Raw genomic sequence first — 17,728 nt, forward strand, 5'->3', positions numbered from 1 at the left:
AACTTTCTGAAACCAGCTGCTCCACTGGGATCTGTAATTCTGTCAACACACAGCTATCCATATCTGTGTTTCTCATGGTATTCTATAGTTCATAAAAGCGCCATCATGCAGAGATGTTGCTTCTGGGCATAACACTAAAAAATGATGGTAGTGTCCCAGTTTAAAATAAAGGAGTCTGAATCAGAATGCCTGACCCAGCTGAAATAAATTCATATATTTGAAAGTCCCAGATCTTTGTAGTTGTACTTGGGTCTTCCTTACTTAAAAGGGAACAAAGCTATCAGGACAGATACTAAGTCATTCACCATTCTTAGTATTTGACTCAAGAACTGAATTGCTTATTATATGCCATAGGAATAAATGAAAGTCATTGTATATATTCCAATCATAACAACATCTTGAGCTCTTTAAAATTTTACATCATCTGTTTTGATGGAATAGCCAACAATTCAGTTATTCATATTGCATTTGCACTTTTGATTTAATAATCTCATTTTTTCCTTTGGCAGATGTACAACAAATGGCAATCGACTGGCTCACTGGAAATTTTTATTTTGTGGATCATGTCAGTGACAGAATCTTTGTGTGTAATCACAATGGAACTGTGTGCATTACCCTGATTGATCTTGATCTTCAAAACCCTAAGGCAATAGCTGTTGATCCAACATCAGGGTAAGAGTATTGTTCACATAACATGCTTGTTAAATTATACAATGCATACTTGCATGCAAAAAAATCTAAAACATTTATGTTTTATTTCAGTGCTTGTGCTTTTCAGGCCACACATTTATTTAATATAAACCTTAAATGACAGATTAATTATAAGCTCATGAAACTTCCTTAAGACATCTCAATGTGATAAGAATGCTACTTCTCTCTAGGAGAGTAAATAATACACCCATTTCATTCAGGTGTATTGAGACATAATATTTGCAGTTATTTATTGAGCTGTTTATTTTGTTGTAAAAAATAAGTACAACAATAATATATATAGGCAACATGTACATTGAACAGTCTTGCTTCAGCTGTCACAAGTAACTGCTGAACCATTTTAATAATAGTACATGTTTTTGTGACTTTAAAATTGCAGGAGAAATGGAAAAGTAACTTAGCTCTTCACAAGTTTTCTCCAGTACATTCTAACCCTTTTTAGAATATAAAGAAAAGGAATCTCGCGACCATCTTCTTATATTTTACTCCCTAATCTCTAGGGGCATTGGGACCTCATCACTAGTATGTTTTGGAGCAGAATCTCTTTGTGTGCTCCTATTGGGAGTCAGTGAAATATATATAAACAGTCTGGATTTGCATTTTTATTGCATAAACACATTCAGAATCATTTGGGGAGGAAAACCTCAGTTAAAATACTGGCCACTAAAAACCACTACCAGCTAGAAAAAGTTTTCAAGCAAAATGATAAAGTAGGATGCATCACTGAGCATGGAGGAAATGTTGTTTAAGATGTAAATTTCAATGAGGTTTTTGGAGTGGCTGTTTTGTCCTCCTTATTGTTTTATTAGTCTGCAGGTAGTTAAGTATGAAATGACTGGTGGAATATGTCCTAAACTGCCATAAGCCTTTGCTCAATAAATACGAAAATATTTACTGAAGAAACAGCTTGTCATCCATATGTGGACTTTTGTTACTCTTTACTTAAAGCCTGATTGAATATTAAGATGCATCATCACAATGGGTTTAATTTTGACAAGAACAGCTTGCATGTAAACTTTGCAAAGGAAGCTGTATAATATAATTCCTGAATATAGCTGTATTTCTATTTGCAACAGATGGTAAACTTGACTCAGTCTGACTGCAGTGATGATTCAAAAAGGCATTAGTGAAAGAAGTTGTATTTAAATGGATTTGTTTGGTAATTCTCATAAGAAAGAACTGGAGGTTTTCAAATGGGCTACCAGCAGCCTTTTCAACTACATTTACTTACATGTTCTGTGCTGGATATGCTAGTTGAATTCCAAACTAGTTATTAAATAATCTTGTCTGTCAAAACCATCAGAATTGAATTGAATTATTTTCCTTGAAATAAAGAACACAGATCTTTTTGGAACAAAACTGTCATAGCAGAATATCATATATGTTAACAAATCTCCCTTTTGAACACCAATATCTTTCTTTACTCTTCCCATTTTTCACTGTCATAATATCAAAGGTCCTCAATTTGGCAAAGAATTTCAGAGTAGAAAAGCCTCATGTTGTTTGCACTTAGTCTCTGAAGGATTCCATTGGCTTTGATAGCTGTTAAAATATAATTCTGTCATGTATCATTTATTGGAATAGTGTAATAACTTTTTTATATTTAATGAGTGTTCTGTACACTGAAGTCAGGTATATTGTATACATTGTGTGTGGGTTCTATACTTACTTTCAAGAACATATTTTTCAATTACACACATTAGAGGTCATTTTTTTTGTATGTTGTTTTGTCCATCCCTCTTGCCAGCACAGGAAGTTTCCTTACATTGTAAATCTGACTTCAAACTACTATGAAATATTTTTAAACAACAAAGCTTCTCTCAGTTCCACTGACAGAACATTCCACTGTCTTTTCCATTGTTCCTTGAAACAGTTTCACTCCCACTCTGGTATTTTTTCGCCCTCCACATAAACATAGCCCAAAAATGTTTGCAGTGTTCCAAGTGTGATCCAACTGGTACCATACACAATACATTTGATTTTGTACAACATCTTTCATACACTATCGCATAACCCTTTACTGTATCCCAAAATGCTTCACTGTATTAAATAATACAATACAGAAGGCATATTAGTCAAACCATATCTAGCTATCTAGCTAGCTATCTAGCTGGTGCAAAAATAAACAGTGTCTTAACAGTTTTAGATTTTTTAAATACTGATGTGAAGACTTAATCTAATTAATACATTAAAGCATTTCTTCTTAATGCAATAGGCTCAGAATGTGTCCTCTAATGGAAGAAACCACAGGTGGGAGTCTTAGCAGGGAGGAAAACTCTAAAATTCCCTTTGCAGAAATCTCCCCCAAATGGTTACATGAGCAGTGGGAGAGGGGGTTCTTTTCCTCCCATGGAACAAAGAAGGGTTCAGCTTCCCATGGAAGATTCCTTCATGGAATCTTCAGATCCCAGAAGATCCATGCAGAGGCCATAGTCCCGACACGGGCTTCTAAGACCTATTTCTGGCAGAGTGGAATCCCTGGACCCAGTGCTTCCTTTAGTGGCATCCTAAAGTGGAGAGGAGCATTGGAAAAGTTAATAGAGTCTCAAGCTGTATTCACTGTCCTGCAGATTCATTATGGGGCATGGGACGAGATAAAGTGCATCACCCCATTATTGAATAGCATTAAATTAAAGCTCCAGCCTCAGATTTATATTGAAGTAACTTGAAATGCATTGTTACTTGCATTTATGTTAGGTTGTGACATGAAAAGGAACTCTTTCCAAACTGGGCAGTTGCTGCTTTCTGCTATTAGGTAGGACTGCAATCACTCAGAAAATGTGTGTGTCGACCCTATAACACTCTGTCCCCACAATCTTGTCCTAGCACTGTTTCCCAAATGGTGGATCCTGACCCACGTTCGGTCATGAGAAAGGTCTAGGTGGGTCATGCGGTCCCCAAAAGTGCCCCCTGCCACACTTATTTCCTGTGAGCAGCTGGATCTGAGTAGCAGCAACAGCATGGAGAAAGCTGCTGAAGTGAGCAAGTGGACACTCAGTAGACTGGTAGTGACTGTGGCCTGGCCATGGGGACAGAGGGGCTGGCTGGGGCTGTTGGAGAGGTGAAGACTGGGCAAGCAAGAGAAAAAGAGCTGAGGGGTCAGGCTGGGGAGGGGTGGGGAGGGGAAAGAGGAGCAGAGGTAGTCCCAAAAAAGACAAAATGCAGATTGCCTTACTTAAATGTTTGGGAACAACTGTCCTAACAGACCCCTGCTCCATTGGAAGCTTTTTTTATACTCCTGCCAGTCAAGAGGAAAGGTCATGTGAGTCTGTGCTTACATGGGTGCTGTTGCTCTTCTGGTGGTATCTTTGAATCGCCAAGAGGCATGCCTTTTTCTTTTCTTTTCTCCTTTATTTCATGCTAATATTTTAAATATATATTTTAGTTACTTCAATATCAAAGTATTATTTCTATGTCAATATATTATGTTATATACTTATCTGTCTCGTAATGATATTGGTTTTATTTTTTCTTTATTGAAAATGTTATAATAACTCATAAAAGGTGCAGATATATTGAAGTATATTGTAAATTGAGCACCAAGTGATTGTGGCACATAAAAGTATGTGTATTACCATCTAAAAGCAGCCAATATTTATACACCTGGTACATATATAACAAAACATATTATTTTATATTAAAATATAAAACCTACACTATTCCTATAAAATATTATGTAAGTGCTCTTATAAGAAAGTCTCCAATTTGCAGTGGCCTTCAGTGTATTTGCTCTCATAACCTGTATTCCAGTCATAGCAAATACATAACTGTTGAATGTATTAATATTAATATTAATACTATTAAGTGCTGACAGTGTGCTTAGAACTATGCAAGATACAGAATCCTTGCCCTGAGCAGAGGAACTTAGGGCTTGCTCTTATCAATAGCAAAACTCCCATAGACACTCATGGTACAGGATCAGTGTCTTACTGTCTAGCTTAAACTCTCTTCTTGTTTGCCTTTGTGGTGTGAGTTTTAATTGTTGTACTATGTACCAGTAATCTTGACTGATTCACAGTTATGGGCACAACACAGGCAAAAACTTTCCCATGCTGTCCAGGCCAGGGTGTTTCCTTCCTGTTTGGGAGAAGACCATCTCTATGAGTGAGAATGGTTGAATCACTTTGTGTGTTAAATTATTTGCTTCACTGGTGAAATGGACAACAAGCATGCCAGTTGTAGATATTTTTATGATATGAACTTCTGTGCACTTGGAAGTGGACTGGGGCCACCAAACTCATTTCACAAGTGATGCTGAAAGTGCCAAAGCCTTCATTCACTACTGAGGCCTGGTCTACACTACGCGTTTAAACCAGTTTTAGGAGCGTAAAACCGATTTAACGCCACAACCGTCCACACTAGGAGGCTTCTTATATCGATTTTAATGCCTCTTTAAACCGGTTTCTGTACTCCTCCCTAACGATAGGAGTAGCGCTAGTATCGGTATTACCATATCGGATTAGGGTTAGTGTGGCCGCTGATCGATGGTATTGGCCTCCGGGCGGTATCCCACAGTGCACCACTGACCGCTCTGGACAGCAATCTGAACTCGGATGCAGTGGCCAGGTAGACAGGAAAAGCCCCGCGAACTTTTGAATATTTCCTGTTTTCCCAGCGTGGAGCTCCGATCAGCACGGGTGGTGATGCAGTTAAAAATCAAAATAAAGAAAGAGCTCCAGCATGGACGATGCGGACGTGATCGCTGTAAGGGCAGGCAAAACTGTTCTATCAGCGCTCCGTTACAGAAGACGACATTCAAAATCATTTTTTAAATATCTCCAGACAGACGCCATAGCAGGGACTCAGCGCACTGCTGCGTGACAAGCGTAACGGAAAGCCAAAGAATCAAATGGACGCTCATGGACTGGAGGACTCAAGCTATCCCACAGTTCCTGCAGTCTCTGAAAAGCATTTGCATTCTTGGCTGAGCTCGAAATGCTTCTAGGGTCAAAAACAGTGTCCATGGTGGGTCAGGGCATAGCTAGGCAATTTACGCACCCCCCCACCCACCCCCAGAAGTGAAAGGGAAAACAATCCTGTCTTGACTCTTTTACATGTCACCCTATCTTTACTGAATGCTGCAGATAGACGGGATGTTGCAGCACTCAACACCAACATCCTTGCTCCCCCCCCCCGCCATGGGTGGCTGATGGTACAATAGGATTGATACCCATCGTCATCATCAGCCTATTGGCACATGGGGCAGTGCAAAAGGACTGGTAACCATGCGTACTAGCATCGGTTAGGTCAATCAAGGGCGCCTGGTCCTAATTTTTCATGGTAGATGGTGCAGTATGGCTGATATCCATCATCGTCATAGCAACAGGGGGCTGAGCTCCATCAGCCCCCACCCTTCATGTGTAAAGAAAAGATTCAAGTGCCCCTGAACTAGCAGAGGGATGCTGGGCTCCTCTCCTACACACTCCTTACTGTCCTGTCTGGACTATCATAGCAGCTGGAGGCTGCCTTCACTAACAAGTCACTGTGTCTTGTTCCTGCATTCTCTATTACTTCATCACACAAGTGGGGGGACAATGCTATGGTGGAGCTCTGATCAGCACGGGTGGTGATGCAGTTAATCAGTGATCGCTGTAAGGGCAGGCAAATCTGTTCTATCAGAGCTCCGTTACAGAAGACGACATTCAAAATCATTTTTTAAATATCTCCAGACAGATACCATAGCAGGGACTCAGCGCACTGCTGCGTGACAAGCGTAACGGAAAGCCAAAGAATCAAATGGACGCTCATGGACTGGAGGACTCAAGCTATCCCACAGTTCCTGCAGTCTCTGAAAAGCATTTGCATTCTTGGCTGAGCTCGAAATGCTTCTAGGGTCAAAAACAGTGTCCGCGGTGGGTCAGGGCATAGCTAGGCAATTTACGCACCCCCCCCCACCCACCCCCAGAAGTGAAAGGGAAAACAATCCTCTCTTGACTCTTTTACATGTCACCCTATCTTTAATGAATGCTGCAGATAGACGCGATGGTGCAGCACTCAACACCAACATCCTTGCTCCCCCCACGCTATGGCTGACAGATGGTACAATACGACTGGTACCCGTCCTCGTCATCAGCCTATTGGCAAAAGGGGCAGTGCAAAAGGTCTGGTCACCATGATGACCAGCATCTGTTAGGTCGATCAAGGGCGCCTGGTCCTAATTTTTCATGGTAGATGGTGCAATATGGCTGATAATCATCATCGTCATAGAAACAGGGGGCTGAGCTCCATCAGCCCCCACCCTTCATGTGTAAAGAAAAGATTCAAGTGCCCCTGAACTAGCAGAGGGATGCTGGGCTCCTCTCCTACACACTCCTTACTGTCCTGTCTGGACTATCATAGCAGCTGGAGGCTGCCTTCCACTCATATCTCACTAACAAATCACTGTGTCTTATTCCTGCATTCTTTATTACTTCATCACACAAGTGGGGGGACAATGCTACGGTAGCCCAGGAAGGCTGAGGGAAGAACGGAATCAACAGGTGGGGTTGTTGCAGGAGCACCCCCTGTGAATAGAATACAGCTCATAATTTCTGCAGGATCTGACACAGAGCAGCTGTGCTCTTTGGTTCTATGATACAGTGGTTCTATAGTACACTTGCCCATATTCTAGGCAGGACTAGGGGACTTGCCCATATTCTAGGGCAAGTCCCCTTGGTGGTTCTCTAGTACACTTGCCCATATTCTAGGCAGGACTAGGGGACTTGCCCATATTCTAGGGGACTTGCCCATATTCTAGGCAGGACTGATTCTATTTTTAGATACCAAAAAGGAGGGATTGACTCAGGGAGTCATTCCCAATTTTGGCTTTTGCGCCCCTGGCTAAGAGCAGCCAGGGGCACTTATGACAGCAGCAAATGGAACAGTGCAAAAGGACTGGTAGCCACAATCATCTTATTACCAATTTATGGTATGGTAGATGGTACAATATGGCTGATAACCATCCCTGCTATCATGCAAAAGCAAAAGCATGCTGCTGTGTAGCGCTGCTGAATCGCCTCTGTGAGCGGCATCTAGTACACATACGGTGACAGTCACAAAAGGCTAAACAGGCTCCATGATTGCCATGCTATGGCATCTTCCAGGGCAATCCAGGGAAAAAAGGCATGAAATGCTTGTCTGCTGTTGCTTTCCCAGCGGAAGGAGTGACTGACGACATTTACCCAGAACCACCCGTGACAATGAATTTCTCAACCCGGAAATTCAAAGGGGCGAGGGAGGCGGGGGAGGCTGCGGGAACTATGGGATAGCTACGGAGTAGCTACCCACAGTGCAATGCTCCAGAAATTGACGCTAGCCTCGGACCATGGACGCACACCACCGATTTAATGTGTTTAGTGTGGCCGCGCACACTCGATTTTATAAAATCTGTTTTACAAAACCGGTTTATGCAAATTCGGAATAGTCCCGTAGTGTAGACGTACCCTGAGTGATGCAGGAGTTGAGCTTTCGAACAGCTCTAATATCACATTACCTGTTGAGTCATCAAATTCCTTGCATTTGGAATTCTTGCATGACTTGTGTTAAATGTGTTGGTTTTGGTTGAGAGGTAAGCATTTCCACTACAAGAAATGTCTCCTGTTATTAGTTTATTCCTGCACGTATCTTCTAGAAATGTAGTGTGAAAAGCGAGTTCTCCAAACAAACAAACAACAACGGAAGAGGAAATACTAATAAAAAATGAAAACAATTATTTAACCATGTAGCCTTTATGCAGGACTGCTCTTTATCTTCTATTTCAATTACTTTCCAAAAGAAGAACACACTTTACAGTATAGCTCTGGGATTTGTGTTATAGGACACTTACCAAAGGAGAAAATTAAGTACCATATATTATGAGTACTTTTTTGTAAACAATTCAAATTTGTCAGTGATGGATACATTTGGGGAGGAAAAAGAGAACAGTCCTACTAAAAAAATAAATTAAAGAGCAGGAAAAAAATGGAGAAAAAATGTTTCATAATAGTACATTGCCTCTCCAGTTCCATCAGAATGAGAGCTTTAGCTGCTCATGCCACCAGCTCCTAGAATTAATAAATAGTACTGGAGGGACCTCTTCCTTTTCTGGGTGAGAAACACAAGCTATAACTGTCACTGTTCTCCTTCATCTTTTTCTCTCTTGCAAACTGGTGTAAATCTGATGCTTTTGTTTCATGTGAAACAGGCATGCATTGTGTTTTCATGGTTTAATTTGTAGTCATGGTCCTCTGAATGTACTGCTGCTGTGCATGGGAAACTCCAGCTAATTCCTCCCTGATACAAGTAGCATATTCATAAGACCACACCTGTAATTGCTTTGTACATTTATTTTAATTGAAAGGCAGTACATTTAAAACTGAAAAAATGTGGCCTCATGGATAGAACACTGGACTGGGACTCAGAAGATATGCATTCTGTTTCCAACTCTGCTAGTGGTCTGCTATATGACCTTGGGAAAGTCACTTAATCTCTCTGTAGTTTGGGTCTCCTATTTGTAAGATGGAGTTAAGGAAACTCCTCAACTTTTGTAAAATGCTTTGAGAGCTATGGATGTAAAGCACTATATAAGAGCTTGATATTATCATCTATTTATTTTATTAAACAATGCTCACAGCCACAAGCTATGGAGGGCAAGAGCTTATGTAGTAGGATTTGAAAAAGAATTAGATAATTTATATGGATGATGAAAACATACACAGTTGCATTAACTAGAATAAAAAAAAGAGGGATATAATCCCTCATACTACGGGGCACAAGCCGTCCCCTACTGGGCAGTGGGGAAGGTGGAAGAGGATAGCAGGAGATCATTGTTCTTGGGAGGTATAGGGGTTTTTTTGTTTGTTTTTTGTTGTTGTTGTTGTTTTGAGGGGGGAGAGAAGATTATATACATCTGTTTGGCATGTATTTTTTAACATTTCAATATGCATATTTACATACACCCACATATAATGTATATATGCATATATTGGTTTACTTATCCATATATAATAGTGTTTATAATAACTTTGTATTGTATTTTATATGGTTGAGGGTGAATGAATTTTAAGGAGAATTTTGAATGCAGAGCCCAACCAACCCTCTCCCCCTCCCCCTGCCCCAAATGTATTTAGAGGCTTGCAGCCTGTTTAAATCAATGGAAGTTAGGTACCAAAATATATTGGAGCATCTGGGCCCTACTCCCTAAGAAGTACAAGACTGTTCCAAGCATAAGCAATAGTGTGGAAGAAGGCGGCATATAGACCAGAATGGGAAAAGAATTAAAATGAGTTAGGAAGAGGGCTTGTGTAGAGCGAAGGCAGCAAGGGAAGGGCACTGTAAAGAAGAGCAGAGAGGTAGCAGTGGCGTTGTGCAGAGTTGCAGGGTTAAGAAAAATGAGTCTGAATTTAATGTTACTGCGAGTGGGAGACACCTAGGAAAAGTCTTAATAGAGGAGGCGGGGGAGAAATTGGGAAGTGATAAGAGTCCGGTCAGTAGGGTCCTGCAGTCTTCAAAGTGAGAGATTCCCGCCATAGGTGGGTTTAGAGAAGTTTGTAAAAGCTGAAGCAAGCGGCTGTTGAATGTCATGGTGATGAGAGCCATATAAGTATCTGAACAGATCTGACAACTGATTGCCTGTCGTGGGAGGAGTGACAGGAGGTGAAAAAGGAAACAATTTGCAGGATGGATGATGGTGGCATTATTAGCAGTAATGGAGAATAAAGGTAGGGAAGATAAGGAATTTGTTTTTGCCTTGATGGGCTTGAATTGCCAGCAGGAGGTCCAAAAGGAGAAGTCGGAGAGCCAGCTGGAGTTGTGAGAGTGAACAGAAGGGGAAAGATATGGCTGGGATCTGTCTGGATAAATATGGTAGTTGAAGGTATTAGAGTGGATCAGTCCCAGGGATAAGATGTGGAAAGAGAAGAAGTGGGAAGGGAAGGGGAGGGACACAATTAATAAAGGGAATGGTGAGGAGAGGCAGACACTTATCTAGATGCTGAATGATTGACTGGAGAGGTAGGAAGTTGAGCACAGTGAAGAAAATCCCAGAAGAAGAGCGAACCCAAGAGGAGGGAGTTACAGACTATGTCAAAAGTAGCTGGTAGATTGTAGAAATGTAGAGATGGAAGGGCCTTCGGAAGGTTGTCTAGTCTATCCCAGTTCTCTGAGGTAGGATTAAGTCTAGGTAGGAGGATAAAGAATACATCTTTGGAATTGATCTGGAATAGATCATTGATGTCGTTCGTGACAGTGGAGGGGGCAGAAATGCGATGTGAGTAGATTCCAGGAAGAGAGTTGGAGTAGAAAGTCACAACATTCATTAGAGATGACAAGTTCAAAAGAATTAGAGATAGTGAGAAGGAGCGAGATGGGCAGTACTTGAAATAAATAAAATGTATATAAATTATATGGATGTATTCCACACATGCAGCACATAAAAACAAAACAACCTAACAAACAAAAAATATTGCTCTGTTTTCCTCATCTGCCTTTCAAAGTTATTTAAACAGTGTTGGTTTTTAGGACCTCAGCACCTACATCCAATAGGGGCTATCACTTTTTATTCTTTTCTCGTCTTCCTCTCTTGTTGTCTGCAGCCCCTTCGACACAGCCACAGGACTTGGGAGAGTGCCCTGAATTGTTAAATGAGTGGGTTTTTATTTTCCAATATCAATATTTTCTCCTAATTAAAGACAAGTTTTATCGTAATTTGTAAATAGCAAAAACATTAGTATTTTAATAAAGCACTATTATTAAAATGCCCGGTGCCTTTTCTAGCTCTAAAGCAAATTCAGAGGGCTGCCTATAAGAAACATATATTGAACAATAACTGTAAAAGTTTTAAAGGTGACCTTTAAAGAAGAGAAATGTTTATGCTCTCTTTTTTTAAATTTCTTTATGATGTCTAATAAAACACTGGGATTTTTTTATTATTTTATCTTTGGCATTAAAATGCAGCTACTGATGCCTTTTTTTGTTTTGTTTTAAGACTATGAATAATTGGAAGTAACAGCACAATGAAGCCCAAAGAGCTGAGAAGGGAAGGGATTATAGTCAGACTGTATAAAACTCTTTGATTTTTGTTTGCTTTGATTAACACCTCTTTAACTCAGATGACTGGTAAACACTTAAATGAACAGACTTCTGTGCAAGATTCAAAACTCTGCCACTTCAGCTAAAGGTTGAGAAACTTCCAATTCCAGTTACTATGGTCCTCCATGGAGTCCTCTGGGGGGGAAAAAGTTTAGGTTAAAAAAATAGAAAATGTAATCTTACATTCTTCTTTTAATTTTTAATGAAAAAGAAGCCTTTTTTGGATGGAAACCCATTTTTATTCCTTTGCATATCACTTTTAAACTTCCTTAAAGTCCCAGACTTCTATGCGACTTTGTTCCTTACTGGGTAGTATAACAGGTATAGATCTGCTTAGTAAGAAACCAGGCCTGATAATGAGGATACTGTTGGTGAATTCTCAATGAATATCCAAAAGCAGCATGTACTATCATTCTTTTTTTCTTCCCATTTTCCCTGAAGCTTCATGACATTGCTTGCATGCAAATGCAAATCCAGAAAATGACAGAGGAACTTGTATTAGTCCTCAGATGAGCTCAAAAAATCCTTTGATTTATAAACATGAAAAGAAACAAACTGAAACAGATGTGAGATAAAATTTAAAGTAACCCATCTAAAAATGTTAGCATCAAAAGCAAGTATTCTCAGTCAGCAATGAAATAGCAGTATCCAAAATATCTTATACATTATGTAACTGTACATAAATAGAAACCCATTAACAGGACTGTGTTAATGGCTTGATCAAAGTGACTGTTTATTTTATGTAAGGCAGTGCTCAGAGACTGAATTTGGAAAAGTCCAGTACATGCAGTTGTCAAACAATATTTTATGTGAAGTTGCCTAGTTTCTCTTCTGGTGTGTGTGTGTGTGTCTGATCAATTACATTGTGTTAAGCATGAGGTCACTGACCATAACTTCAAAGCCGAATGTTTACTATGACCTTGTTAACTAAATGCTATGTCCTTAAAAATGGGATCCAAAACAGGTTTTACCCAAAGAGCAGCAGAAAATTCTAATAATAAAACATATAGTGAATGACAAATTGTTTTCTCCAAGCACTGATCACAAAACTTTGAGGAAATTATGAAAAATGGACAGTATCAGCGTTGCCATTAAACCAATTGAAAGATTCCCCTCCCCTTTCCCCTGCACTCCCAACAGAAGATTGAATGTCTGACTTTGTCATTTGTGGAGAGCAAAAGGCAAGTTACACAGTAACTGGCATCACATCTCTCATAAAGTGAAGTCAAGTAACTTTTCTCTGTCCCAGCATGTAGACACTAGTTAATAATAATTTTTTACCAAATTGTTGCTACCAAAAAACAATTTGACTCTCCGATGTCCCTGTTACGGCCACTGGGTCAGGCAGAAAGTTTAGCCCGTGTTTTAGTGCAGAAAATGACTCTTCCCCTTTATGAGGGCTTGCCAGGTAACAGGAAGGGCTCTGCAACATCCCAGCAGTTTTATTGTTACAATAGTTTCGTCCTGTAGTTGTGAATTCCTCTTCCTTGGAATGAAAGACCATTTGTATTTTCTCTGCACTCGTAAACAATGACAAAAGTGGTGTGTTTGCTGTAACAAAAGGCAGCTTCTAACCAGCAAAAATTGCTTTTCCAGGGCAGGGGTTGAGGAATACAGCATAATATATTTTGCACTTTGGCCAAATTTTATGAACACTATTACAAATCAAAATGGTAACATTTGCATAACACAAGTAGTTGTTGCTTGAGGTGTTTGAATGACCATCTATGAGGCTCCTGCAAAACAACTGGCTCTTTATATGGTATCTGTAGTGCAGACAGTTGTTACCAAATTACTATCACAACAAATTAAGCTGAACAAGTGAACAATAACAGAACAAATAAACCACCTTGAGTCTGATTGCCTTGGGCAATTCACAGTTGATATGACACGTGGTCTCACTGTACTTCTAAAATGTCTTCATGTCATTAAAATCATTACTACTATTCCTTTCATAGTCCTAGCCTTCAGTCCTTACTTAATCAAAGCTGCTATTGAAATTGCATGTGTAAAAACTGCAGAATCGGGCCCTTAGAAGTTTCTCTATTCATTACTTACAGGGGAACTCGGAGGAAGGGATGTTAAGCCGGTCGCTAAGGGAGACACTAGGTGACTTCCTAGCTAACCATCTATTCCATTAGAAAATTTGTTACAGTTAAGTTCTCCTCATACCTTCTATGGGTCATCTTAATTATCACTTCAAAAGGTTTTTTTTTCCTCCTGCTGATGATAGCTCATCTCAGTTGATTAGACTTTTCCTGTTGGTATGCATACTTCCACCTTTTCATGTTCTCTGTATGTATAAATATCTCCTGTCTGTGTGTTCCATTCTATGCATCCGAAGAAGTGAGCTGTAGCTCACGAAAGCTCATGCTAAAATAAATGTTAGTCTCTAAGGTGCCACAAGTACTCCTGTTCTTTTTACTCCTAACCCAAGTAATTAATTGGAACAAACCAAGCCAAAGTTTTATCTGTGTTCCTGGGTGTTTGAGAAGGGCTAAGAGGTGTTTGTTGGTCTGAGTCTCTTGAAAGGGTGAGATATTTTTCTTTCTGGTATTTGGTTGCCTGATGAATTGATTATTTTGATATTGGGGTGGGAGGGAGGTGCTTTTTTCATCTTGTTGTTTTAGATAGTACTAAAATATATAGTTTAAAAATTAATATCTAAGCCAGAATTTTCAAACCTGGGAGCCTAATGTTAGCTTACTTAGGTCCCTAAATAAAGGGGCCCGATTTTCAGAGGTGCTGAGCATTTGCAGCTCCTGGTGGAATCAGTGGCAGCTGGGGTTGTTTAGCACCTTTGAAAATCAGGCCACTTTTATTTATGTGTATTCCATGTGTGTGTGTCTGTCTATATAATGCACACATTTCCTATAGCACAGGCTGCATTAAAATTGTAGAAACCACAGTATTTCTTCACATTATAGGCAAAGCCTATGCACAAGATTTCAGCTTAGTGGGTTCACATGGCATATCTGGCACACTGAATAGCTAGAGAGCTTTTTAACCATAGCATAAATTATCAGCAGAGCTGGTAGCACTGCCTATTATTAAGGTTACTTGATGTTTCCCATTATGAGACCTTCTTTTCAGTTGCTTATAACTTTGCCAAATTTTATTTGGACTGAAATTTTCCATACCTGATATCTGCCAGATTTCTTTCCATTTTTTTTCGTAAGTTTCTGCTAAAACAGCTTGACTGTGTATGTCACAATTGGTTTAGCAGGTTCTGAGACTGAGGCTAGGGAAAAAAATATTACAACTGTTTTTCTGAAGCTCTAATGCCTCCATGCCCTCGAACAAGGGTTTAATATTTGGTAGGAGTTGTTGCCATTGTGTTAGGGATCTTTTGCCATCCTAATGAAAATTCGCCCAAAGACAGGCACATGTTCATTAGAGACTTGTTAGCATTTGGCAGCTAAATTCTCTGAAGAGTCCATCTGCAATGAGTATGTTACAGCCTGAGGATGAAGAGGCTGATCGGGACTTCCCTACAATTGCTCTTTTCCTGGCTGCTTGGGGCTACTGGCACCTGCCTTAGAAAGTCAGAGCAGGGAGGCTGTCTCTCTCTGTTAGTGCTGAGGCAGGGAGGAGAAGAATGAGGAAGCAGACTTATTTGAATGCAAAGGCACCCAGAGGAACTGGTGAGGGGAGGGAGAGGTGGTAGATAAGAGCAGGAGGGGAAAGGGGATTGCAAGAGACAAAGTGTGGTGGGGAGCAGAGAGGGAAAGGGAGGAGCAGGAACTGGGGCAAATAGGTGCAGAGGAACAGGAACTGGTGCATTGGGGTAGTGGATAGGAGCAGAGGGGAATAGGACAGGAGGCATAGTTCAGAAGTGTCTACAACCAGTGGAGCATACTTCCCTAAGAACCTGGAATTGAACCCAGGAGTCCCGAGAATAAACTTTGCTCTGCTGTCAGCAAATAACTGAGACCCACTGGCAAAGTGAATGTTGTCTACTTCTAACACTACCTCTATTACTACCAGTTACTTTGTTAGTGCAAGTGGTGGAGCGCTGTGCTATAGATCTAAAGGTTCAAATCCTGCTGATGCCCCAAACTGGGGATCAGCATGATTTACATAATAACATTTCTGTTTTTTTCAGTTTTTCAAATTAGGAAATTACATTTTAGAAAGAACATTAAAAGAATGTTAAGGTTGCAAAGTTAAGCATTTAAAAGTTAGGAAACAGCCGTCTTACGGTTGCCTGTGCAACCTTACTTCAGTTCTCTTCTCATATGCATTTTGATATAGTCTTCAATTACATGACCACATACTACTTTTTCCACTGCATTCCTGCTTCATTCAGTGTACAGGATGGACTGTGCTCTAGGGCTTGTATACAACATGCAGCTTTTAGCGACAAGGCTGCATTGACACAGCCTCCTTGCTAAAAGTCAGTGTATGTAAATGCTCTTTGTTAGTACTTTGTCAGCACTTTTGCCAACAAAATACTTCCAGCCCCATAAGCAGCATTAGCTTTGTCGGCAGGAGAGAGCTCCTGCAGACAAAGCCATGTTCACACTGCCACTTGCGTCTGCAAAACTTTTGTCTTTCGTGGGGGGCCTTTTTAAGTTCTCATGAAAGACAAAAGTTTTGTTGACAAATTCGCAGTGTGGACATACCCCTAGAAATAAATCAGGTTTGTATAGTGAAGAAGACTTATCTATAGGACTCACTGCTTCATTTGTTGTATAAGTTGCAAGGTGTGTAGGGAGGGAGTTAGGGATTGCAGGAAGAGATAAGATTGTCTCTTGGTTAAGGAAGTTGCCACACTGGAGTATTGGATTCTAGCCCTATGCTTTCCACAGAGTTCCGATGTGGTGCTAGGCAAGTTATATCACTCAAACTTTTTTACAAACCATCACTAATTAAGCATTCCTCGTTTTATGGATGCCCAAACTGAGATACCTGAAGAGCTGAGTGCTCACTGCTGCATTTGGAGTCATTTGAATCTGTGCTTTGAACATATAAAGTGATATAAAATAAGTACTCTGAAGAAATCAGGCCCCAAGTGCATTAAGGTGGACAGGCACTTTTGATAATTTTGGCCTTAATCTCCGTGGCTCAGTTCCCAAGCTGTAAAATGGGGATAATGTTACCATTTACTCTCAGAGGAGTTTAAAGCACTCAGATACTATGGCAAGAGCGCCACAGAAATGGCCATTAGGAAATTAATAATATTGCATTCAGTGCAGGGTTTGGATGTGTAAATTTTATAACACATGGGGACAGATATTGTATAAAGGAGGTAAAAGGAAATATAACCACCCTCTTTCACTTAATGAGACAGGGGCCCTTTGCAAAAAATAATAATATCATGCAATTAAAGACTATATTTTAATCTATACACACAAGAGTGCTTAGTAAAATTTGCAGGAACGACTTTAATTCTGGATTTCTCAATTTTTAAATATTTGACTTTGCAACCATAATGTTCTTTTAATGTAAATTTTTTGGCTGTATGGATTCTAAGTTAATGGACTATAGACTTATAGAGAACTGTACACATGCTATATTGACTTTTTCTATAGTTAAGGGAAAAAGTCTCACAAAACATTTGTTATTTAGAAATATTTATATTTCATTTCACTCAGCACAATTTTTTCCCTACCCCTTTTTCTTTCTAAAATATGTCTAAGTCAAATGAAATTTGTGTATTAGAAGATACAGAGAGCAACAGATGCTAAGTGATCAGGGTGAGAACTCTCCTGTCTGCGGGCACCCTCATCTTGCTGCCGTGAGGATGCACTAAATCCACAGTTATTGCGAATCAGCTTGTGAACTTGTGATTAGCCCTTCTGTAAGGAGAACACACTGTTTCTTCATGCAAAATATTACTTGGTATATTCATCTGGCTAGCCAGTAAAAGCTCACCCACTATACAAATGTTACCTGCAAACTTCTGGTTTTGAATCAGTTTTATTTAATGACTTCTGATTCACATATCAACTTTTCTTTGGGAGAGATA

At 39.9% G+C, this 17,728-nt stretch overlaps 1 protein-coding gene across 1 annotated transcript in view; it reads left to right on the top strand.

Moving 5' to 3' along the window:
* Positions 1–17,728, top strand: part of LRP1B (LDL receptor related protein 1B) — a 1,239,928-nt gene that overhangs the window by 591,147 nt on the left and 631,053 nt on the right. Inside the window, exon 7 of the mRNA XM_039494476.1 lies at positions 510–672. Coding sequence (XP_039350410.1) covers positions 510–672 — 163 coding nt within the window. The remainder of the gene's footprint in view (positions 1–509; positions 673–17,728) is intronic.

The sequence above is a fragment of the Mauremys reevesii genome, linkage group 11 (assembly GCF_016161935.1).
Source record: "Mauremys reevesii isolate NIE-2019 linkage group 11, ASM1616193v1, whole genome shotgun sequence".
Lineage (NCBI taxonomy): Eukaryota > Metazoa > Chordata > Testudines > Geoemydidae > Mauremys > Mauremys reevesii.